We start from the raw sequence: 26,504 nt of genomic DNA on the forward strand, positions 1-26,504 counted from the left end.
AGAGCCTCGAGACCATGTTTTGTATGGAATGCACTAATTTTGTTTTACTGACTTTAATTACAGTGGCACCCTTGTGTAGGTCAAACTTTAAGGTTCCAGTGGGACACAAAAGAACTTAATTTGACTAAATGTCAGGGTGTTGTTCAACTCTAGTTCTGTTACTTATTAAAAAAATAATTCAAATATTGGACCTGAAGTATGTCAGTTATTTTAAAACTCTATTGAACAGCTGAACTGCTTCCTTATTTACTTCATGAGCCCAAAGCAGGTGAAGCATATCTTGAATGTGGTGGAGTTTGTGCACAAGCACTTGCAATTCTCATGTATCCAGTTCCTTGTCCAGTAAGGATACCTTAACAGTAGACATTAATCAAGCAGTTTTATTTTCAAAACTGTAGCAGGTCCATTTAGAGTTCTTCTAATAATTGTTTCTACTTCTATTTTGCCTTCCCTTTAAATATGTGCTATTCTTGAAAGACAGATTTAAGGTCTTGAAATGGCGTTAACTCTCAGGAGAAGCGCTTACTTAGCTTGCATTTATTTTGTCTGGTTTGATGAAGCACTTGGGACATGCAGTTTGTAGGAGAATCTGCTGTATCTGTGAACTGGCAAAGTCATCATTTAACTAAACTCTGGGGCCGAAGTGTAAGGCAATGATGACCTATAACCAGTAGCAGTATTTGTAACTAAATGTGGTGGCACCTTGTAACTTCTAGTTTTTGAGGTCCTAAAGTTTGCATAAACTTGGAAACGGAGCTGTCTTTTTACCAGTAGTCACTGTAGGTTTTGGACTGCAGACCTCGAGTAGCAGAGAAGGACATACTACTGCTTTTACAGTGTGCAGTCTGTACAGGAGTGTGTTGGCATGCTGTAATATGTTGTAGGTTGGTTGTTTTTTATTCCTCTCCTTATCTGGACTTACAATAAAGCATGAAAAAGAACAAGTGGAGCGGAAAATGGCACATGATGTCTCATCAGTTGTTTTGTCCTTGCCCTTCTCCTGTTCCTCTCCTCCTTTTATCTGTCAAGTAATTGGTTTTGTAAGTGCTTTAGTTCTTACAGAAAATAGGTTCTGAGGCTAGGAACAGGTTCTGTTTGTACACAATGGCACCCTGAAAAAGTGTGCAAAGTGTGTAGTGAGGTGTGGAAATAGAGAAGCAAGTGTGAATAAAAGTGTGCAAGTAGGATGCTCCCTACTAAAAAAGGATTCATGGAAACAAATGATGGCTTCCTGACTAAAATGTGAACATGAGATGATAAAAAGTGTTTTTTCACTGGTGAAGGCAGTTGTGTAATTTCACTAAGGGAAAAAGGCTGCTGATGGTGGTGTGGTATCAGTGCTAGCACATTTAGGCTTTTTGGCAAGAAGTTCAGGTTAATGCTGTGGTTTCTTCTAATAGCAGTTTAGAGCGATTCTGAAGTGATCTTGCCTGCACCTTTTGTTACTTGTGCTGGCACAAAGTTCTGTGACACCATGTGGTGAACCTCATTGTGAGCTGATTGAGGATCAAGACGCAACTTTTCTTGCCTGGGTTAATGTAGTTAAACCTTATCAGTTTTGTGATACCTTGTGCAGTGCATCTGTTCAAGTGTCTTGGCACAAGTAGATGAAATAGCTGGGGAAAAGCTATTCTGTAATACAGCTCATGAATCAGGGTTATAAAAGAAAAAAGAATAGCTCTTTCAAAGCTATTTACTGTGCAGCCGAACTGGGCATAAAGACAACATGTATAGGGCATAGTACACTTTTTCAGTTGTGTAAGCTGTGTGGTGACCAAGTACCTCTCTTTTATGTTGTAAAATACTGGCTGCAGCTTTTTAGTGCTCTGTTAAATGACATGCTAATTTTCCAGGCTGGTGTAATTCAGCCAGTGCATGCTCAGTTATGTTGTACAGCCTTGTCCTGCACCTGGCTTCAGGAGAATGACTGAGTGACCTGCTCTAGAAGCAGGAAGGTTGTCGCAAGCTCTTTTCCTCAATTTGGGTGCTGTAGCTCATGAGGTGGTGTCCCTGGTTGCTCAACTTACAAGACAGAAGTTCTGTGAGCACATTGTATCTTTCATGGATTGACAGCAGCATTAAATCAAATAGTCGGTCTCTATTCCCTTGAACTCTCAGAACTCTCATAGAGCTCAAAGTCTTGGGTTTTTCTGTATATTCTGACTAAACTTGTACCTTTTTCATATTCCTGTATAGAATCTCATGTTGGTTTGTGAAGTAACAGCATGTGAGCTGTAAGACTTCAAGATGTGGTATTAAGAAGAAAACATAAGCACTGCCAGACAAGGATTTGTGAAAGGAATGTTTTACTATAAAACCCCTTACAGGCATGGGGGGTTTCATTAGTTTTAATTTTTGAGGCTTATTTGTGTTGAAAGATGTAGAACTCGATTGACTTCCTCACAGGAAAAGCCACTGGTCAGAAGACTTGACTTAATAATTTCTTTACATCCTGAGAAAAGGTCAAAATGTTCCTCCTCACTATTTCATATCCAGTCATATTTGGAGGATATTTGGTAGAAAAATGGAGGTCTGGTATGGCCTATTCAAACTGAGTCACATCTGTATGGTGGTGGTTAAATTAGTATTTGCATGATAAACAATGGCTTCCCTGTGGTTTGGATAGGATGCTGATAAATTGGAGGAACTCAAATATACTTGGAAACTGGAAAAAATGCCTTGACATTAAAGCCATTAATTTTAAAAGTATGAAGATGAAATTGTCATTCTGAGAATAATGAGGAGGGATAGCACAGGCTGTGAAGTTCTTAATGCGATACACTGGAGTGTAGAAGAATAGCCAGAATTATTTTTGTTACAGTTGGCTTCTGCTAGCAAAGAACACTTAAAATTAGTGATGAAATTATAATTTGTTGTCAGCCTCACACAGCTCTTCCACTTACTCAGTTCAGACTAGGTGTCTTTTCAAGTGACTATTTTAATGAAAGAACAGCTATTACTCAGAAAACTGACTGAAACTTGCAGCATTGTTCTAAATATTGTGCCACATGTTTTCTTTCCTTTTGAGCATAGTCTCTCCAACTGCACAAAAGAGGTTCTATTTGTGAATAAGCATTTCAAAGTAGATCCACTTCTTGGCATGAAGCAAATAATTCTAACCTCAGGTGAAACTTGTAGTTTCATTGTTTTGTGTGTCCATCTTAAAATATGTCATTATTTCCTTAATAAATTCTCCAGAGGCATGAGATCTTGGTGGATGTTTTAACATCTATTCAAAAAGCAGTAGTTGCAAGATGGATGCTTCCTCTTCAGGAAAGTGACTTTGTTGAATAACTTGGCCTTATTCTAAGGAAGACTTCCTTCACACAGAGGGTAGCAGACTTCCCTGTCAAGGTTCTTAGCAATTGCAATGTCTTTCTTTTATGACTATGCTTGAAAAGTCTTCATTGAGGAAGCTTTTGGGTAGATCATAACACAAAGGGAATGAATGGGGGAGGGTAGAGTGTGGCCAGCCCAGGAGAGCTGATAAACTGGTTCAGTGCCCTGTTACAGTAATACCTAGTGGGACTTGTGCCATGTGCTGTATAGATAAAAAAATCCTCCCTCCTGTAAAGAATTTACAGCCTGACAGAGTCTACTCAAATTTGGACTTCCAGACATCATTAAAATACACCAGCAGACACTGTTTCCAAGTATTTTAGTTTCAGTTACAGAAAGCCAAGCATATATTGTAAAGGAGATTTGTTACTTACTGTCCTCTTAGTCACTCAACCCTTATTGCAGTGCCTTGAGCTTTTGCTGGAAATAGTGCAGCTTACTCTCCCTTTCAGCATGTGATGTCGCATGTGATGTTCTTAAGGTTTTTGGTCTGAATCTCCGAAGAATTAGCAAAGAATTTTTTTGTCACTTAGCAGGATTCTGTATAAATGATCCCAAGTTGCAGAGAAAATGTCTGCTTTGTCATGGAACTGAGCACTGACTTCTCCAGAACCTGGTCAGAAATAGCTGTAAAGACAAGGTTGCTGTCTGAGTTAGAGAACATTGCAGTTCTCTGGAGGACAAATGGTCTGTGTGTATGTGATCTCACTTTTTCCATGTTCACCCTGAAAAATGCTTTCAGTGCTCTGCAGCTGTCAAAGTAGTTTAGTGTCTACCTGATGGACAAGGCTTTTTAAGGTGGTAAAAGTGCAGGTAATCAAACAAGTTGGACATCCATGAAGAGAACCTTGTTAAAGATGCATTTGGCTGTAAAACTCTAAAAACTAAGTATCAACTGCCACATAGGATTGTGCTTGAGGTTCTGTTCCTTATAAGCATTGAATATCTTGGTCTCTGTGAATAAACACTCTTTTAAACATCCCTAACTATTATGCTCATACTAAGTCATCTTTCTGCCCTTTTCATCTGGTTCAGGATAAATCAGCTATAAGACTTTTTGACACAGAATTTTGTTCCAGTAACACATTTCCTTAGCTACTCTCTGATAGTTGAATAGGTTGGTGTTGCCTTTCATTTGGGGAAAGCTGGAAAGGAAGAATTTGTTGAAGACCTTATCTTTTAGTCTCTAGTTCGTCCATTTCCCCTTCAGGGACAGCTGGAATGTAGCTACTGTTACCTTAATGTGCTCCTGTGTTTCACATGAAGCTGGTACCTGATTAGAGTAAATGATGGATACTGGCTTTTTAAATGTGAATACTACTATAAAACTGGCAAGTTGCAGACTTCAAGTGGTTTGAGTCAGACTAATTAATAGCAAATTCAATGGAGATTTAAACTTAGGGTTCTGCTGTTTACTTGAAGTAGCTTCTTTAAAAGGAGGTTATAAATGCATCTACAGATGCAAATGGAAAGTAAGAATGAAATGGATTGTCTCATGTGCAGATGCTGATAAAAAATAAGATTAAAAATCTCATTGCTGTCCTATCCTTTCATCTGTTCTATTATTTCCTACCTCTAAAACAATAACACCAAGGGAATATTACCACAGCTCAATGTTTTTCTCTGTGGGGCTCAAGGATATAAAGTTGTCACTAGCACTATGTGCTGCTGTACAGAAAAAAAAGAAAAAGCTTTGTAGCCCAAGGATGTTTGTTTAAAAATTGACTTTGTATCTGGAAAGGAAGCGTATGTACAATGCTATCATCTTTGGCTATACACAAAGAACAATGTTCACATAAAGTGTGTTGCTCTTTTTTAAAGCAATCTTCCTCTCCATCCTGAGGTGGTGGTGGGGGAGTGAATAATGACCCTTGGGCTGATGGAGCTATGAGCCACTTATTTATAGCTCCTTTACAGGAGGCCAGATTGCAAGCTCTATGCTTTGTCTGAGAAATCTAGACCATTAAGAATGCCTTTGTAGTAATTTTTTAGGTAAAATTAGTTGCAAACTTGTCTTACTGTGCCGATGCTACTGATGAGGCTTAATTGAAGGCCTTTATACACAAACCTTGTTTTAAGCATGTCTATTATGTTGTTTCTGAGTAGGGAGCCACCACCAGTAAGTTGAGATTTAAAAAGCAGTCAGTCTGCAACAGATGTTTTGGGGGTAGGAAAGATTTTTTTCAATGGCTTTTCTACTTTGAAGAAATAAAAAAAGTGTCACTGCATTGATTATAAGAAAATGTAAAATACTAATAAAGCCTGATTGGAACAGTGTTCATGGTGGTGAACCTCAAGAGCTTGTATATTTAATTTAGTTAAAGCTATTCTTGTCTCTTAGCTGAAGATGAAGTGTTTTGCCTTCTAGCCTTAAGATTGAAAATGGAAACCCAACTGCCAGATTGTAATTTCCTCTCTACTGAAATGAGAATTGGATCAAAGCTTTTTCATTAAAGATGAATTATCACTCTTAATTTTCCAGTTTATTCACATGGGCTAATGTTGTAATTCTTGAAACAGTTTGATACTTAGCAGTATATCAGAAAACATTATAAATAGATGCCAGAGGCTTTATTTATAAAGATCAGCTGTTCAGGAATTTCTTCAAGAAATCTTGAATAAACCCCATCTTTTAAAAGGCATTGTTAAGTGCACATATAGGAAAACTAAAAACTGCATGCAATTTCCTTGAAGTGAATGCTGACTCTTTCCACAGTTAAAACTTTTTTTTTCTGATTGATTTCAGTACTCATCTGAGAAGCTGAACAAAAGTGGCAGCTTGTTCCCTTTCGAAATCAATGGTAAGTTCTTCAGAAACCTTAGCTGTGTTTTACTGAGGTAATTGGTATAGCAAGCAGCCTTTCTTTTGTAAATAAGGTGAGGGGGATGGAGCATGCTGCTGTAGAGCCTGCTGGTTTAAGCTGGTCTTTGAACAATACTGGGAATAGCTGGTTGTTAGTTTTGTACTTGTGATCTGCTTTGCATAGTAAAAAGCCCTTGTAACACTTTCTTTTTGTTCAATATCTGCCTTGGTGTACAGAAGCACAGAAATGCTGTTTTTCATGTTAAACATCTTCAGATTCCTCAGCTAGTAGAAATCTTTGTACACCTTATTCTATTCTTTGCCACATAGAACATATAGCATGATGCAAATCATAAGGTGAAGTCCAGTGCCCTCATAGAAGTGTTGTTTGCTTTTATTGCTCCTTGGTCCTATTAGAATAAGTTTTACCTAGCAAAAGCAAAAGTCCCAGTTATTGATATGTAAACTTTCCACTGCCTTATTAAGGCGTGGACTTGAAATTTTGCATGTTATGTTTTCTCTGAGCATGGAGGACTTTTATTTGCTCAGTGGGATTCCTCCTAAAATGTTAATCTTGGTTTGTGAGAGGTTTCAAAGGCAAATGATGCTTTATCTTAAATAGCATTACCAACTAAGCAGGTATCCTGGTGGGAGTCTGTTACAGACCACCCAACCAGCATGGAGAGGCAGACGAAATACTCTGTAAGCAGCTGGGAGAAGTCTCACAATCACTAGTCCTTGTTGTCCCCCCTTGTGGGGGAATTCAACTTACCAGATGTCTGCTGAAGTACAGTACAGCAGAGAGGTAGCAGTCTAGGAGGTTCCTGGACTGCATGGAAGAAAACTCCCTGATGCAGCTGATGAGTGAGATCAACCAGGGGAGATGCTTTGCTGGACCTGCTGAGTTTGAAGAGGGAAGGACTGGTGGGTGATGTGGTCAGAGGCTGCCTTGGTCACAGTGACTGGGGTTTTTGATCCTTGGAGAAATAAGGAGGCAGAGATCAGGAGAGCTGCCACCTTGAGCTTCTGGAGGGCAGACTTCAGCCTGTGTAGGAGGCTGGTTGACAGAATCCCTTGGGAGGCAGTCTTGAGGGACAAAGGAGTCCAGGAAAGCTGGATGTGCTTTAAGAAGGAAATGTTAAAGGTGCAGGAGCAGGCTATCTCACGTGCTGAAAGATGAGCCAGTGGGGAAGAAGATTGGCCTGATTGAACAGAGAGCTTTGGCTGGAGCTCAAAGCTAAAAAAAAAAAAAAAAAAAAAGCCGGGAGAGTTGACTTTTGGAGGGAGGGGAAGGCAACTCAGGAGGACTACAAGGATGTTTTGAGATTATGCAGGGAGAAAACTAGAAGGGCCAGAGTCCAGCAAGAACCTAATCTGGCTACTGCCATAAAACACAATTAGAAATATTTCTGTAAATGCATCAGCAAGAAAAGGAAGGCTTAGGACAATCTCCATCCTTTACTGGATGCAGGGAGGAATATAGGGACAAAGGATGAGGAAAAACTGAGGTGCTTAATGCCTTCTTTGCCACAGTCTTTAATAGTAGGACCAGTTGTTCTCTGGCTACTCAGCCCCCTGAGCTGGAAATCAGGAACAGGAAGCAGAATAAAGCCTCCATAATCCGAGGGGAAATGGTCAGAGATCTGCCACATCCCTTAGGCACACACAGGTCTATGGGGCTGATGGGATCCACCCAAGAGGACTGAGGGAGTTCATGGACAGGCTCACTGAGCCACTCTCCATCATTTACCAGCAGTCCTGGCTGACCAGAGGTCAGCAAATGTGACACCCATCTGCCACAAGGAGGATCTGGGGAACTACAGGCCTGTCAGTCTGGCCTTTATGAAGGGCAGGTCCTGCTTGACCAACCTGGTTTCCTTCTCTACCAAGGTGACCTATCTAGTGCATGAGGGAAGGGGTTCTCCCAAGTAACAAGTGACAAGACAAGAGGAAATGGCCTCAAATTGCGCCAGGAGAAGCCTAGATTGGATGTTAGGAAAAATTTCTTCGATTGAAGGGCTGTCAAGCATTGAAACTGGCTGCCCAGGGCAGTGGTGGAGTCACCATCCCTGCAGGTATTTAAAAGACATGTAGATGTGGCACTTGGGACATGGTTTAGTGGTGGACTTGGCAGAGTTAATGGTTGGACTCTGATCTTAGAGCTGTTTTCCAGTCTAAAGGATTAGGTGCTTCTGTCATGTAAACAATTAAAACACAGGTTCAACTCTTGGCTTTTTTTTTACTTTAAACTTTTAAATAAGCCTCCCAGCCTGGAAGAAAACTTCCTAAGGATTTTTAAAAAATCAAGCAAGTCCAAGCTAGGAAATTGTCCTACAGTAGATGCTAGGAGTTTCAAACATTAGCTGGATCCCATTGTGTTGGCTCTTTGACTTGCATTGAATTATGGATGGTCCCTGCCTTGCAGAGCTTGCATGCTTAAGGCAAAGCACAGTATGTGGTTGTACCCATCTGAAAGAATGGAGGAGGAAGGACAGAGGAATTCTAATAAAACATGTTTGAATAGGCCAGCTGTCTGCACAGTTAAATGATTTTGGGACAATAGGGTGTTCTTTAAATAAGATCCAAATAAACAGGATAATCCATGACATACTTTGGGCATGGAACATGTACAACTATTTGGGTTTGCAACTTTTAAAGCTACTCAGCAATCTTTTAGCTGTAAATTACTCTAAAACTTAGTTTAGAAAGTCAACCATAAGAATATACTAGTATTTAGTGTGTAGGCTCTATCTAGGTTCTTAAAATAGGTGTATGGGAAAAAAATGGGTATTTTAAATGTTCTTTCTTTAAAGCCAGGATAAGTGAAACTTATTTGGCTAATTGGTTTAAATTAGCAAATTTTCTAACCAAGCATGAAGCACTGTTAGCTGGCCAAGAGTTTTGCTGCTTTTCAATTTGCAAATCCAAAGTCTGCCGTAGTTCTTCTTACACTTCATTGTATAATGTGGAGGAACAGCTGTAAGATGTGCAGAATGTTCTCAAAGAAACGCTTCACAAAAGAGTGAGAGGCTGCACTGGCAGACTGCTTTTAACCCAGCATTGCCACTTCAGATGAGAAATTGTGCACTATGTCTGCATTCACAGTAAAAGTTGCAGGAGGTTCTTAAGAGATACTTTATTTTATGTGTTGAATTAAGATTTGGGGTTTTTTCTTATATTCAGAGTGTAAGGGAGGGGGGAAGGCAAAAATCTTCAATCTGATTTAACTTTATACTGTTTCTAATTTAAAGTAAAGCTTTTCAGACTGGAGAATGTGAACACCCTTTGCAAGTTTTCTTTAATAAGGTGTTCTTAATAGAAAAGTAGAAGAGCTAAATGAAGAACAGCAGTCTGAAGAGATTATCCTGCTTTTGCATTAAAGAAAAAAAAATTCCCTGTTGGCTTCTCACATTGTTAATCTGTTTTGGTTGTACCTGAGGTTGTTCACTGTTAATTGTGGTATGTGTGTACACTAAGAAACTGTCCCTGTTGCTCACTGAAAAGCACATATTGTAATTATTCAGTATAAAGGAAAAGGTATTAACAAAGTACTTATACATTGGAATGCCTGGACTGGTTCCTGAAATACTTTGGTCTTTGTGTTTTTTGAATTTTCTATCTTTTTTTTTTTAGTGTGAAATTTTGATTAAGAGCTGGGTGTTTATGGCTCAGCCTTCTAAACATGATTTTGATGGCTGTACATTAAACTAGGTTTAAAACAAATTGTTCTTTCCCTTTTCATCTTTTACCTGTATCTTTTTTTGCTTTCAGAAGACAGTCCTTGGAAAGCTTTAAATGGGGGTTACCCAATCCAGCCTGACACAACCAGGAATTCAGCTTACCCTTTCCCAGTGTGCCCGTTCAGCACCAGCGCTGCCAGCAATGGCAGTCTGCCGTGGCAGCAGGAATCTTCCAACACATCCATGGTGTCAGGATGGATAAGCGAGTTAAACCTGAACGAGAACTCGGGTCAGCCCTTGGCACCGCCCACCAAGCGCCACTGCAGGTCCCTGTCGGAGCCGGACGAGCTGGCTCGCTGCCGGTCGCCCTGGAAGCCGGGCAGCTCCAAGGTTTGGACTCCAGTGTCAAAGAGACGCTGTAACAGCGGCGGCAGCGCTACCTTGCAGCGCTGCAACAGCCACGGAAGTGCCACCTTGCAGAGAAGCACAAGCATCAGCCTGCCACAAAACATCCTGTCCCTAAACAACGTCTTCACCATCACCAGCTTCAACACCTCTCCAGTACCCAGACCTTCCTCTGCCAGCAGCGGGTTTGTGGACAGCAGCGAGGGCAGCACAAGCTCCAGCACCCGCTGGAATTCTGGAGGCCCTTGTGACTTTAACCCAAGGCGCCGCCTCTCCCTCTCCCAGGAGCACATCACCGAGACAGGAAATCTCATGCCTTCAGCCAACAGCACTCCCACCTCCACACCCGAGCTCAGCCGGCGGCAGGGCCTGCTGAGGTGCCGCTCGCAGCCCTGTGTCCTGAACGAAAAGAAAAGCCGGCTGAAGCGCAGACGGGAGGAGGATGTACGATGGAACAGGCCATCGTTAGACTTTTTTAAAATGACACGGGTGAGATTTTACTTTCCTCGGTGTGGGAAGGGAGCTCTTGCAGAAAGGCTGTTTCTAGATCAGCGGCACTAATTTGTAGTTACAGTTGTTGCAAATCTGCATCTGTCACCTTCACCAGGAGAGCAGGTTGCTTGTACTTGCCATTGCTATACCTTAAAGCAACTTATATTCTGCCTGTGAAACCCAGTTCTTGAAGTCCATTCTACTTGATACAGAATGCTGTGAGCTCTGAAAAGATGCTTAAAGCAGAGGCCACAGAGAAATGGCTTGCTTTCTGAAAAGCAAGGAAGCCATGGGGAATGGAGTAGATGTGGTAGCAAAAAAACTTGTACCACTGTGTTCCCAAATGCAATGATTTCTGAGTAATCTTAGTGCAACTCTGTTTGATTAAGCCTCCCCTTAGTTTGAGTAATTCCATAAACCTAAATAAGAGCAAGTAAACCCCTGTATAAATGGATTAACTAAAGAAGCTGCTAATAAGCAGTTGGAAAGAGATAGTATTCTAATATGGCAACTGCAGGTGCTCCAGCTCAATGGAGAGGTGTTCTACTCCAGAATTTTATTCAGAATTCTACTTCCCTCCTCATGAGAGTAGAGGTGCTGATGCAAGAACTAGAAAACTTCAGTTCATGCCTATACTCTGCATGTAATACAAATGCATATACACAGCTCATTTTTTGGAGCTTCTGTGTCCACAGAGTTGAGTGCTGCAGTTCAAAATGTTAAACTGAATCTCACATTATGGTCAGAGAACACTTTGTGCTTGTGAGTATAACCCTACTGGTCAGTAAGTACCAGACTTGGAAGGCTTGTGTGATAGATCTGTTACGAGTAGTGGGGAGGAGGTAGTTGGCGAAAGTAGCAGTTAAAATGTAAGGAGAGGACATAGTTGTGCACCAGTGTCCCTGTACGTGATGCACTGAGCAAAAGAAAAGCTGAATAGGATGGGGTGTTGGCTAAAACTTCCAGATTGTGGTACCCCAGTATTAGTAGGCTTTACATCAAAATACATGGGAAAAATACTAGTAAGATAGATACTGGACCTGTCTGATGGTAACTAATTTATATGGGCTTGGCTAAAGGTCTCTATAACATCTGTCCTTCCCTTGTTACTTCTATAAAACAGCTTCTTATATCTTAAAGGATTTTCCTCTTGAAAAATACAATTTTTTTGCTGAAGCTGTGGGGGTAGAGCAGTCTGGTTTACTTATTGACAGGGTTGGTAACCAATTCTGTTCTAGGTATGACTAGACAGTGTTCTGAGTTTTGGCCAAGATGCAAGTTTACTAGTTAGCTAATCAGATTTTACCTGTTTCTGTGTTAATCACTGCTGGGATTAGTTTGCTAATCTAGACCAGAAGTATTATTGGATTTGCCTTTCAACTGCCTGTGTGGTCTAATGCAGGTTTCTTTATGTAAAATTTGAAACCTACCCCTTTTTTGGCTAGACTTGATGCTTGCATTCTTCATGCTCTGTAGGTGAGATGCAATATTTCAGGCTACAGAATAGCTTCAGTTGCTCAGATCTTACACCTTTTAAATAATCCATACAGCAGTGTGTATGGAGGGAACCTGTTACAGCCCATGTCTATAGGAAGGTTTTTGGCTATTTAGATTTACTGTAGAATTATACATGAGACTAATATTCAGCCAGTCTTGACTACTTTTTCCTGTAAGACCTACTTTGAAATTATGATTTCATGATAAGTTGAGTAGTTTATGCAATGAAGTTCATTCTGCAGTGTTAAGGCCCTGATGGTTTTTTTTCCAGCTATTTCAGTAGAATCTTCCTATTAAGGTATTTAATCAAAGGCACAAAGTATAGCTTGGAAATACATCAATTTCCAAACATGCTAAACTTTAATGGAAACATCTGTTTAAAAACTAGGCAAGTACTGGAAACATTTGAAGTAAAAAATTGAATTAATTTTCCAATAAATATTAGGTTTTTTTAGAATGACAGCTTGCTTACCCATTATATTGTTAGTCTTCATATCTTACCTTCTCTCTAAGCCCCAAATCCTGGCAGATGTATATGCTGTGAAACTTACATTGTGGTCCTAAGCAAAATTACTGCTGTGAAAAATACCAGGAACTAATACTACAGAAGGCAGAAGTTTGATTTTGTCTCTACTTATTAGAATCATCAGCTGGAACATACAATCAAGAAGTCATAAAATAGGGTTGGAAGGGACTTTCAAAGATAATCTACCCCCCTGCCCTGGGGTTGTTTCAAAGTGCCATACGAGGTGTCCTATATCTGTGTGTAGCTCAGTGAAGATCAGGGCTACCATTAGGGAAAGTTCAGTGAGACCTTCCTTTCATGTATCTTGATGACTCTTTATTGTTTCCAAAAATACTTTTTCTGTGATTTCAAATTCACTTCCAAGTCAGTTTATGAAAGGCCTCTGTTGAAAACAAGCGCTTTTAAGGATTTTTGTTCTAAGCTTTACTGCAAATATTTTGATGTTCTCAAATCTTCTTAAAAAGCTCAACTTATCAAGTAGTTGCTTAAAACCAGGTCAGCAGTTAGATAGTAGTGCCTGTGGAGAATTTAACGTTGGGCAAATATGATTTATGATAGATCTGAAACTGGTATATTGGAGCCACAGTTGCTTGAAGATGAAAGTTTTGGGGCTGCAGGCATCTCTGCCAGTGCTCTGGTGTCCTGAGAGGTTGACACAAACACCTGCTAAAGTTGCTCAAGGCTTCTCAGCAAGGAATTGTCTCAAGTCAATATTTATCAGTAAATAAATGATTTATTTACTTTAGCTTGAAGCAAGGGCTGTTATATCTGAATGAAGATCTTGAATAGCTGTGGTTGGGTGAAGCTTTAGAGGCAGAAGGGGATGAAAAGTGTTTTTTTGTTTGATGTGTTTTGTTTTTGTTTTGGGCTTTTTTCATTACTGAACTGGTTTTTTTGTTAGTTGAGTTCTGAAAATGTACTTGTTGGTTGCTGCTTCAATCCCTGATAATTTGATAAATATTAGTGCTAGAAAATCAAAAGTCTAATTCTGAAAGCAAGGTTTTCATTGTCACTGCTTTTTAAGGTCAGAATTCAGTGAAGAGAAAATTGAGATTATTAATCTATCTGTGCGTGTTCTTAATTTATGCACTTGTTCATGGCTTGCTTCTTCCACTGTTGCATCTTTAATATTCTGATTTGTGCCTTTATTCAGGAGAGGTAAAGAAATTGGGCAGCTCTTAATACCATAAACTGTTTATTTCTATGTACTTTGACTTTGTTTTATTCTTCCACAGACCTTCACACTTCACTGCATTCCCCCTCTGGTTTAGGTTTTCATGCCCTCTTGGGAAGGAATATGCCATATCTTCAGTTCTCATGGAAAATGCTACATTAATATCCAGTAAAGTGAGTGATTCATGTATGTAGAAAGAGATTGAAGTGTTCAGGTAGATTGCTGTACACCACTGCTTAGCTCTTGCATAGTGCTAAATTCTGGAAGGATCTTTTTCTGGACTAGAAGCTGAAAATACAAACTTGTGAAACATCAGAGCTTCTAGGACATGAAGACAGCTGTAAAAACAAGTGGAAAAGACTGTAGGAAAAGATAACAAAATATGATAGCTGTTTTCAGCCCCTGAAGGCTCAAAATTATTTTCTCCATTCAGTTTTGTGTGCAAGAAGAACTGTAGGAGTTGTAGCACAGCAGAATGCAGTGTCTGTGCCCACTGAGCATTTGTTCCCAACCACCCAAATCAGAAGCTGGCTCTGGTGAGCTGTGTCAGCCTTCCTTCATGGCAGCAGACATCCCGTCACCCTGGTATTTGGAGGTGCCTGCGTATGGCAAAGAGCCTCTCTGGAGCTCTTGTGCTTTCCCGCAGCAAATCCGCTCTGTCTCAGAGGCTGCTGCAGAATGAGTCAAGGTGGTGTTTAGACTGCTAACTGCAGTATGAGGAGAGAAATGTTTCTTTACTGAAGTGGAAACTGCTGAGTTTTTTCCAATGTTCTGCTTCATGAATTATGTCAGTTGATCCTGAGGTGCGACAAGGAAAGAGCAGCCAAGAGGTTGCACATGATTTTTGGTGTGTAAGCAAGTTTTACTGTGACAGTGAGATTTAATTCTGTTTTAGATCAAACAACACGCTGTAGTTTGAAGTCTTTCTGGTGTTCAACATTCTTGTGTTACTCCTCCCCCAGTGTGGTGGCACGAGGTTCCAAAAAATAATAATCTGGGTATCATACTTAAAAAGCCCGAACTATTTGTGTTTTCTATGAAGTGGTGCTTAGTCTTTTTAAATAGTTAATACCAAACACCTGGCTTTATCCACATAAGTAATATTTTCAACTAGTGAATCCTAGAGCATCTCATGCATTAATTAACATTGGATTGGTAAGACAACACAGTGAAGAGTTTTAAGGGTCTTCTAAACAGTCAAGTAACTCAGGGACTGAAGTTGTAATTTCCTAGCACAGGATGCTTCTTTTTGTAGAAATGCTTTAAAGTCATCTGGATTTTATAGTACTGGATTTTCTTGGTACTGAGAGAGACTCTAAGTGCCACACCAGGTCAGGCCAAAGCTGTGGCTGGCACCCTGCCCAACCAGAACAGCTGCTTTGAGGGATGCAGGAACAATGAATGTGCAATGTGATACTTCCTCCAGTGTGGCCTGGCTCCTGCCAGTGTGCATCTTGGGGGCTTCAGAGTGTGAATCAAATTCTGACAACTACTGGTAGAGCTGCTTGCTGTTGATAATCTGCTTTTTTAACCCTGTATCTTGGACTTCCAGTGTTATATAACAGTTAAATTTTTGTAAACAGTTCTTCATCACCTGCAACACCTGAATGCTTGATTTAGTCTTTCTTGAAGTTTACACTCTTCAACAGGCAAAACACTTGGATAACTTTGATCCTTAAAGTAAATTGAGCTAAAATTGCTTTGACTATTACCTTTATGCTGCAGATTGCAGTGATGTAGTGGCTTTATGTAGTAAGGAGGACTTCTCACTGGGTGAGTGTGAACAGAGTCAAAGATGTCGACTTTGACCAAAACAGCAAAATTAGTATCACTTACATGTGAGAATAAGCAGAGGGACTATAGTTGGTAGTGACTTCCACAGCAGTTTAAAGATATACACAAAGTAGAGGTGAATGTGGGGGGTGGATGTGTTTCCCTGAAGGGTGGGAGGAGGAAGTAGTGCTTAATAAAGGGCAGAGCACATCAGTGGTGTTGCAAACTGAGCTTGGGTCAGGTGACTACTGCTTTTATTACAGAGACTTTCCTGGTTACTCCTGGTCTCTCTTGTGCAATCTCTGCATCCGCTTACTTGAGTTTCTTTTTGTGGAGGCCAGTTTGTAGAAGCCAGTGTGAGTAGATACAGGGGTGAGCTGTAATACTAATTATTTTATGTAGGTATATAACCAGGGTAACAAAATTGTCATTGCAGTCTGAGAACTACCAAGCAATGGCTCTTTTTTGCCCTTTGAAGTTACTATAATGGGTCAGTATGTGGACAGGTTTATGAATTAGCCATACTGTGACCTCATTAAGTTTAAGCAAGATAAGTGTGGAAGCATTCTCATTCATTCTTTGAATTCTTGTCCAGAAGATTTCAAGTTATGTTCTGTTAGGCATAGTTATAGTAAACTTGTTCAGTTTGATTATGCTACAGCAAAATGCATTAATGTTCCCAAGCTGTACTGCTGTACCTAGAACTCAAGAATGGACATGAAAAAAAGACAGTATTGTCATGTATGTGAGTAGTGTAGTGAAGGAGCTGCTCCCTTGTGTTAGGCTCTCTTCCAGGTAGATGTTTTAGCATGTGCAGGATAAGTAAGTGATATCAAGTCCCTCACTAAGCTCACAGGGTACCTGCCCTGGGAGTCAGGGTGTATTGGTTTGGCATGGTCTGGTTTTAGGTAGCAGGGGGGCCACAAAAATGGCTTCTGTGAGGAAGCTGCTGGAAGCTTCCCACCATGTCTGGCAGAGCCAATGTCTGATGGCTCTGAAGATGGACATGCTGCTGGCCAAAATTGGGCTAATGAGGTTGGTAGCGCCTCTGTGATGACATATTTAAGAAGAAAATCAAAACAAAGTCACAAGATTTTGGATTCGAGTCAGAGAAGAGGAGGTGAGAACATGTGAGGGAGAAGAACATGGTGACACCAAGGTCAGTGAAGGAGGGGCAGGAGGTGCTCCAGGCGCTGGAGCAGAGATTCCTCTGCAGGCCGTGGTGCAGACCATGGTGCAGCAGCTGTGCCCCTGCAGCCCGTGGGGACCCACGGGGGATGCAGAGATCCACCCGCAGCCTGTGGGGACCCACGGGGGATGCAGAGATCCACCCGCAGCCCGTGGGGAGGTGCCCAGGCCGGAGCGGGTGGATGCCTGGAGGAGGCTGTGCTCCAGTGGAAGACGCAGTAGAGAGAGGGCCCTGCTTCCAGGCTGGAGCAGCCTGTCCTTGGAGGACTGCACCCTGTGGAAAGAGAGCCCCAGCACAGCAGTTCTGGGAGGGCTGTGTGCCCGTGGGAGGGGCTCACGCTGCAGCAGGTGCGGTGTGGCTGCTGCTCCTGAGAATGGACCCACGCCAGGGAAGTTCAGGAGAACTGTCTCCCGTGGGACGGACCCCACGGCCTCACAGGGGAAGACTCCTCTCCTGGAGCAGCAGAAGGAAGTCTCGGTGATGGACTGACCAAACCCCCGTGCCCTGTCTCCCTGCACTGTCGGTGAGAAGGAGGGAGAGGCTGGGAGTGGAAGGTGTTCTAAAGGCTTATTTTACTTCTCATTATCCTCCGATTCTCTTAGTAATAAATTCACATCGCCACTGAAGTTGAGCCTGTTTTGCCCTTGAAGTGTTTCTCTTGGTCCTTATCTCACTCATGAATTGTTTGTTAATTTTTTTTCCTTTTCCCTCCTCTGCCCAGCTGTGGCAGGGGAGGGTGAGCGAGCGGCTCTCGTGGGTGCCTGGCGTTTGGCCAGTGTCAAACCACCACACAGGGCTTCACTGGCTAAAGTAGGTTAAGTACTGGCTCATGAAGTTCATTCAGATTGTGTTCTGTAAATAGTAAACATGTTGCTTTAAATAGCTTGAGATGCTTATGTAAAGCTTGTCTCTTGTAGCCTCGTGTCTAAATGGGAACAAACAGGTTATTTAGGGTAGATGGAGTTTCTGCTTGTGGATGCAGTGGAGTCGGTAAAGGCCGTTCTGTGCCCTGCACATGAGTGCAGTGTGGTTTGGGAAGGTCTTTAGATTGCAGCACTTAATCGCTTAAACTCTTGTGATGCACTTGCAAGATGTACTACACAGCATCTCTTGGTCAGAATGTAGGTCTGGTTTTTTCTGCCTGTGAATGATGTTGCAATTCAGTGGCGCATTGATGGTGCAGCACTGCTCAGATAAAATTGGTGGTAGATGTCCTTGCACTACGTGTGGATATCTTGTGCTGGAGGGCACCCTTGATGCCCTTGGCTTTTGGAATATGGTTTGTGGAAAATGCAATACGGATGAGTAATATGTAGAGGAGGATTGGTCTGGGGTTGATTGGGATCAATAAAATGGTAGCATATACAGATATGTAACACCAGTAGTTTCCCTTTGTATAAGATTAAGAGCAAAAAGAACAGCTATGAATGAAGCAATTGAGCCAGGAACAGAATTTTAGCTCTTCTTTGAAAACTTAATACCTATTACCAGGGGAGCCTTTAACTTAACGTTTGAAAAACAGAACTGAACTTGGCCTACCTTTGCTTTGAAAAACACTTCTGGGACTTGTTGGGCTTTTTTTTTCCCCTTCCTGTGGTAGTAATTTCTGTAAGTGATCATAAACCAAGAAAGCAAAAGATAACATGATTTGTATTTCAAATATCAAGATAGTATCAAAATTGTCCAGCTAAGTAAATCAGTGGTTTAAATCAATTTTATGTAATTCTAGGCATAAACATAATTTATAGCTGAAAATAAATTGCCAGCAATGGACCTCAAGGAGAAGTTTCCTACTCTTTGCCTATGCAGTGTTTCCCTTTGTGCAAGAGGCTAAAGACTTCAATATTCCCAGAGTGTGGCTTTTCTTTAAGAGTAACCTTGTCTTGGAGGACAAATGTCTGAATGGAAAGGAGTACAGTAAGATACTTACAGGTTTTCTAAACTTCAGTAGAGTGAAGATAAAGTACTGCTATGCCTGCAGGAATTTGAACAATGAAGTGCAAGTCAGCTTTGATCTGCTAGAGGTTGATCAAGCTATATTTGTTCATTGGAAATCAGTTAACAGGCCAGAGAATTGCTAAGATCAGGAAGAAATTCTCTTTGGAGAGGAACAGGTATGTGGAAGGTAGGAGCAGTTTCTTGAGATGCCTCCTTCTGTGTCATTTACTTCTTGAGCAAACTTCAGTGATAGCCTGTGGCAGTCCTGGCACTGCTGTCACTTGTGGAAGAGCGCAGGTATTCCTGAGCTCTGCACCTCTCTGGACAACAGATGTCTAATAAATTTCCAAGTATTTTGATTTGGACTGTGAGTTAAATTTGCCTCTCTGAAGTTAAGCAATATGCATCTGCTATGTAGTGTGATTAAACCTTCCATTTTCTCAAATTAAATAAAAAATAATATACAGCAGTTTGAGTCAAATTTTGTGTGAGTAGCTATTTACATTTGGCTATCAATCTGTGAAAAACAACTGTGGAAGTCATGACTGAGGAAAGATGTCTTAAATCATTCTATCTTGTTCTCTGTTGATGCATGATTACTTCCCACAATATATATTTTTCTAGTATTTGGTCCACTGTAGCCTTTTAAATGCCTCCAGGGATGTGGTTTCCTTAGCAGATAAAAGAGCCTTTTGTGGGAAGCAGAGGCAGTTTTGCCTAAGCTATAAAAGTCATTCAGACTCACTTAAGATAGTGTCATGTATTTTTGGATCTCATTCCTACTGTCATGATAATATTTCATGGAAATAGAACTTTAGTCTTCCTGGTCCTCTAGTTAATAAAAACATGTGAGATGTCTTAGCCTCCATTTGAAAGCAACTTCTGCTGGAACGAGAGGAGGAATGGCAGATACTAGGTGTGGTATCTAGAGCTTGGGAGCCTGTATCCAGCTACACCTCTCTGTTTTGTGAAAAATTTATGAATGACTCTGCTTTTTTGGCCGGGAAGATTTTTTTTTTGTGATTTAGAGAATTACGCATGAGCAGGAGTTTTTGCTCTGAATAGTCAAGGATTAGAGCTTCTTGCAGAGTTCTAAGAAGCACCAGCTGAGGTGTTCAGCTGGATCTCCATTTCCAGTCAAACATTTAGACTATTCCTTTCACTAATAGTTAGGTCTCTTAATTTAAACCTCTTCAAAGTACTCCAGTAAAATAGGTTAATGAAATATTTTGTGGAAAATGATGAACCTTTTTCAGTCATCTTAAGCTTTATTTACTCTACTTTGTAAGGTGCTATACAGATGCTACTTTGTAAGTTGAAGTACTTATGTTAGAAATACTCAACTGTTGGTTTCAAAACTTAAAAAAAAAAAATCATTAACATGTGTTGCATCAGAATAAAAAGCCTGTAAGTGGGCTTAAACTCCAAACATTTAAAAGAAACCCAACAACCAAAACAACCCCCCCAACTTTATTTTATGCCATTATAAATCAGTATAGCATTCTTCTAAACTTCTTGATCATGTGTAGCAGCTAGTGCTTGTCTCATGCTGTGTCCATTGTTTGAGTAGGAACTTGTTTAAATTACAGTAGTATTTTCAGGGAGGTATGAAACTATTTTTAGAGTATGCATTTGTGGCATAAGTAGTTGATTTAAGCTTAAAGACAGCTTTTTAACCTTGTCAAAAATCTTTATTTTCCACTAGGCCTTATGTTACTATCTGACAACCAGTTTTGAGTTGGATTTTGTCATTTCAGGCATAGTTGTATGGTTCTTTCATCCTTCTAAACCTAAATAGATGAACTGCACATCTGTTGTGTGAAAGTAATGTAGGAGGTCTCTAAATTTTTCTATTTCAAGAGTGACTTTGTTAACATCAGTTAAAAGGCTTATCTATAATTACACAGTTCCTATTAACACTGTGGTGTTGCAAAACTGATGTTCATTTTCCATCCCTTCCCAGATAGTTTTTAATGTGGACCATGTGAAAATCTATTTTTAAAACCTTGAATTATGCTTAATAACTAGCAAAGCAACATAGCAAACTTAAGCTGTAATTTTTAAAAATAAGTTCCAGCACTGTACCAGGTGAAAACAGAAGTACTCTTGAACAAAGAGCTGAGAATTTTCACCAAAATGTGTGTAGCAGCAGTGCTGAAGGGCAATGTTTGTGCCATGACTGACTTTAAAGGCCCTTTGGGGGGAGCAAGCATTAGGAACTTTCTCTGCTGATGGGGAGGTGCAGGGACTTAAGCGTGGTTTTTATTTCTTTAATCTGTTGTGACAAGTTTTTGTGGAAGTGAGAAGAACAGTTTAGTTTCCTAAAATGAAGAATGGTATCTAATCTAATACCTTCTTTTGTGGAAGGTGGCAAACATTGTGTAAACCTTCCAACATCTGCCTATGAGAAAGGCAGGACAGGTCATAACTTAATTTGACAATGAATCTTGTAGGGCTTAAGATCCCAGATGGTGTCAATGGTGTGTAGCTATTGAACTGACTTGTCTGAGCTTTTCATGTAAAACTTGTGGGCTCTATCCAAGTAATATGAACTCAGCTCAAAATGGATTTAATTGTCAGAGACACTGCCCTGTGGAATTAACTTTCCTTTTGAACAGTTTGTGTCAACCTTTATGGCAGCAGTACCGGTAGTAGATGGTGTAAGCTCTGAGGGCTTCCTGGCAGAGCAATGCTGGCTTAAGAGTGTAGTTACTGCAAGAGGGAGATGCAGGAGACTGTAGCAGTAGACTGGGGCGATGAGTCTGAATCCTCTATGCTTGATGGTACATGCTGAGTCCAGCAAATTAAACTGAGAGGGATGCTTGAATTTCAAGGTTTTCCGTATTTTTGATTTTCCTTTAAGAAAAAGATTTCTTTACTTGAGTAGAAGCATCTCTGATAGCAATTAATGTTGGTTATATCAATTTCTTGAACTTTACAGTTCAGATAGTTCTGCAATTGAATGAAGCTAGAGAAAAGGGCATGTGTAATTAAACACGAAATGAGATGTCGAAACTACTGCTTCTCAGCTTCCTCCCAGTTCCTTTTGAATCTAGGATGTAATTGAGACTGAGACTCCCCCTGCCCCATCCAATAAAGTGTTGATTGGGAACTTGAATTAATTTTTCTAGTAAGTTCTATAGGTGAAAAAAACCCCTTAAAGTGCATCCTTTTTTGTTCTGAATTACAGACCCTCCTTCATCACTTGCTGCTTAATTTTCTAGTGTTTTATTTTATGTAGATGAAGATAAGCTAACGCCGAAACATTTCTTTTCACAGCCACTATTGTGTAATTTTAAGCTTGGGCTCACAAAGTACTTGAGTTTTTGTTGTTCAAGGATGTCCCTAAACAAATGGTAGTGTGCAAGGCATTGGTGTAAGGCGTTATCTTCCCTGAAGCTGTGCTTTCCTGTAGTCACCCTGCAACATCTTAATGTTGCACATGCTTTGAAATTATGGAGGGTTTGGTTGTGGAAACCACTTTAACATTTGTTTTTCCCTTCCTCACTCCCCTCCCCTTGCCACCCCTGTGATTTGAGTTTTGTATGAGGAGGACTCAGAGGAAGGGAAGCTGAATTCCTTTTCCTTGTTTTCATCTTCCAAATACAATGGTGATAACAATGTCTGTATGAAACAGGCGTTATATTTTGGTAATAATGTTTTGTCTCAAAGCAAGTGAGTCATCTTCTGACTGCCAGGCTTCAGAATACAACAGTCCTGAAGAACTTTCCATATGAGGAAGCAATAACAGATTTGTGGGATGGGTAATGAATCATGGATAATTAGTGTCCTGGTCCTGTGAAGCTGTAGCATCTGACAGGTATTTTTACTTTTGGTGGGGTGGTTTAGAATAACATTCTCTACCCAGTTTATAATTTGATCCAATATGTGAAACCTTTAAATGGCAACTTTTTATATCGTGGTACAAAACCAGTATGAATTGCTGTCACAGGGCTACCTCCTGGGCTTTTTTTATCTGCTTAGTTCTTGTGAGTATGTTTTAGGGCATCACAGATTAAACTATTAAAAATGAAACTGTAATCTATTAAAAAGTAATTATTGTTATAGTGAGGGGGACAAGTGATTTATTTTGCCTGTATTGGTGTGCATGTTGTGCTACCTTCATACTGATTTAGATGAGAAGAAGCATCCTTTATATATCAGGCTATGTATCTTTAGCTTAGTTCAAAGTACTACAAATAATTACTTCTGCAAGCTAGAAGCTTCCAGTTGCCAGTATTTGGCTTCTTCTGTGAGTAGCCTGGGGCACTTAATCATCAGAGCTCACACTTCCTGTTGAGTGGGAGTGTCCTGCCCATAGCATTTGGTGTCTGCTGAACATGAGTGGTCTCCAAATCCCTGCTATTTCAGTGCATCTGACGGTGTTTGTGTATAGCTCTGTGCCTGGTATACAACTAGTGAAATTCCTTTGGTTACTGATGAAGGTTTTTTGACACCAGAGCTGTTAGTCTTTGTAACTTGTCCAAGGAACAGCCATTTTGAGAAAGAAGGCCTTTAAAAATAGGTGTCTTAGAGCAGGAAAGCTTTTCCTAAGAGCTCCAGGGCACATCTAAGGCTTCTTGCCATAGTCTCAGACTTATGGGAGCAAGTGTTCATATTGATGTCAGATCCTTCAGGCAGGACCAGCAGGTCCTGTCGCCATACCTTCAGCTTCTACCAGGCTTGAATTTGAACATACTTTTATTTTTTCCAGTCCTTTTTTAATGAACAGGGCCAGTTAACTGAGACTTGTTTTACTCTAATGTTAGTCTAAGTACCTGAGGATGAATCTGCAGTTTGCCAAGTTGTTGGAGATAATGCCAGACTTAAATTTGATGCTTTTAGCTCCTTCTGCCATGAACAAGATGAATTCTCTAGGTAGCTTACAAAAAGGGGAGGGAAGGGGACTAGGAATTGCTATCCATCTAGGGCTCCATTTCAGATGCATCTGATCTTGGGTAATCCAGATCTTGTGTGATTTCCCCCTTCATTATGATGAAAAAGGTCCTTTACTTATAGCTCTAATTGCTAATTAATGGAGTCCTTAATTTGTTAGGAAAAGCTTTTTAGGTTGAGCAGTGTTAGAGGGGAACATTTTTTTCCCAGTCTTGTTCCCTAAAATGATCTTGCGGTCGAGAACAGATTTAAGTTTTCTGTGCTGAAACATAACTGATAACTACATTCCAAACTGGAGTTGTACAGGTCATAAAGTTTGTTAAGAAGTGGCCTTGTGGGTTTTTTCTAACCACAGCAGAGTATTTTCTTGACCTAGTTATTTTTCAAAGACAGATGACTGTTTTTCTTACCTTGAACATTGTTGCCTGAAGGGGTTAGTCTGATGGTTTGACACAGGATTTGGAGAACCTCTAGTCTCTGCCTCTGATACTGTTGAATTTGGATGCTATTCTGCCCAGCTGTGTTCTGGGCAGAAAAAAAAGTAAGATTCTTGAACCTGAAATGCTCCTTCAGTAACAGGCTTTGAAAAAGGAAACCTTTGTCTGCACATCAGGCTTTTTCCTCTAGGATGAATCTTAGATAGTACAAACCTAAAGTATGGAACTGTTCTACTGGGAGTCAACATTTTTGTCAGACGGCATTTAAGCATCTTTACGAAATGCATGTCTGTGTTTATTGGGAACTGGCAACCCAGCATGATGTCTGCTGGCTAATTTCACATGGTCTAAAAACTTTTTTCTCCTAAGTGTTGCCAGCTTCTCTCCCCATTACTGTGTCTGTGTGTTCCTGCATGTGCTTGTTTTATAAGGATGTTACAGACTATTGCTGCTATAAGCTCTTTCTTTTGGAGGGAGAACAGCAGAACTGAATGTTGGAAGCGGGAGTGATCCTTTCTCTTTTACTGTGTGAGAACAGGACATGTACAGAATTAAGTAGTTTACACAGCTTGCCACTCCTCAGGTTTTGCTTCATGTACTGCTAGTCCCTTTGGCTTTGCTCTGAGTTATCTTTGCAGCTCTGCTCTGCTGCTTTCTGTTTAGGGATTTTTCAAGTTCTTTGGTCTGGTGTCAAAATCCTGTTTAGATTCCGTTGTAGAGAATAACTGTCCAAAAAACCAGCTGTCCTTCCTGGTGCTGAGCTTCACTAAGTCCTGCTCCATTTTCATTATGGCAGTAAGGAATATTCTATGACTTCTACCAGAAAGATCCAGTAGAACTGAGTTCTCTGATCCTCTTGTGTGGTGGCATGACCCACAGTCAGTACTACATAAAGACACTGAGCTGTTCTTGGGCTACTGTAGAAGCTGCTTTATACAAAACATTGCCTGACTAGGTAGGATTGGGATGTAGTGACCCTGACATTTGCTGGATGTTGTAGCCATGGCATATCTGAGAGCCAGGGCTGAGAGTATCCAGCATCTGTGAAGCCGCGTGAACTCACTCAAACATCTGTGTCCACCTTTGCTCCCATGCACACAGGACCATCCTTCTGCCATCCAAACTGGCTCAAATGTGATCAACTCTTCTTATGGCTCGTACTTGTATTTTTTTAGTGAATCTGTTTCTGCAATCAGTGACTGTGGTTTTTGAATCTTTAGCATTACCATATTAAATTGAAATCCACTTAGCATAATTCTGGCTTTTTCTGTCTTAATACATATTCTGAAAAATATGAAGACCTCTGGGGAGCCATGAGACAAATCTCACAAGTAGCATGTATGGCAGTCAGCAGCTAGAGGATGGTGGCAAAAGGGTGAAAACTGCCCAAAAGGTCAGCTCCCAAGCAGAATTTGGGGAAATCTTTTTTTTTTTTTTTTTATTTGCTTCTGTCAGCAGTTTGATAGTCTGGAAGTTAGTGCCTTACAGCTATGGGTTAAAAAAAGCATGCTAGTGTACTTCAGGAGGGGATGCCAGAGTTTGAGGGGGAAGGAAGGAATGTCCCCTGCAACCTCTTTAGTGTATGCTCTAGGTCTATGAATAGTTCTCAATGCCTGTCTCTTCCAATTATTAATTCCCTGAGCAGCACTATTTGTAAAGCTGATGTTCTTGAGACGGCCTTTGGTTTCAGATGTCTGTTCAAGCATAAATGCTATTTTTTTCTTCAGGTATGAGTCTACTGATACATGCTGGACCTTCTACTTTGGGAGTTCCTCATGCTCCTGTGAAATAACTTCAGTTAAGATGCTTGTTCTTCTGACTAGTGATGAAACCAACTGCCACTTACACAAAGCAAAAATCAATATACTGCCACGTTCACTGCAAGTAATAGTAGCAATATGAGGTGTTTCTTTGTCCTGCAGAAACTTGTGGGAGTAGCAGGAACTGACCTAAATAGGAAGGAGATTCAAACTAGTGCTACAACATACTGTCTGCAGAGGGTAACAAGTGACAGGTTTGGGACACTTTGAGTTTCTCATCTGTTTATCTAAAAACAAAACAAAACAACTTTTTTTTTGCTTTGATGTCTTACAGGAGATGTTGCAAATAGTACTGCTTTGGCTGCTGTCATGCTGGGGTGGTTTTTTTCTTCTGTTGTGGTGAAGTCCTTCCCTTGCTGTGAAACAGTTTTCATCATGCCTTCCATGGGGGATCATTTGATCTATATTCATTCAGACTGAGGTTCAAGTCCGGTTTTGTAATGATAATGTGGTTTGTAATGTATATTAGTGGGTTTACCTTTGGGTTACAGGAGAAATAACTTTATCCTTGAAGTTCATGTTTGGAAACTGTAAA

At 40.6% G+C, this 26,504-nt stretch overlaps 1 protein-coding gene across 1 annotated transcript in view; it reads left to right on the plus strand.

Annotated features, from left to right (window-relative positions):
- FAM53A (family with sequence similarity 53 member A) overlaps positions 1–26,504 on the plus strand; it is a 71,118-nt gene that overhangs the window by 20,869 nt on the left and 23,745 nt on the right. The window contains exons 3-4 of the mRNA XM_042053187.1: positions 6,086–6,140; positions 9,914–10,716. Of these exons, the coding sequence (XP_041909121.1) occupies positions 6,086–6,140; positions 9,914–10,716 (858 nt within the window). The remainder of the gene's footprint in view (positions 1–6,085; positions 6,141–9,913; positions 10,717–26,504) is intronic.

This window comes from Corvus kubaryi, unplaced genomic scaffold (genome assembly GCF_017639235.1).
Source record: "Corvus kubaryi isolate FWS band 111438036 unplaced genomic scaffold, C.kubaryi_AGA036_p1.0 split1-131, whole genome shotgun sequence".
Lineage (NCBI taxonomy): Eukaryota > Metazoa > Chordata > Aves > Passeriformes > Corvidae > Corvus > Corvus kubaryi.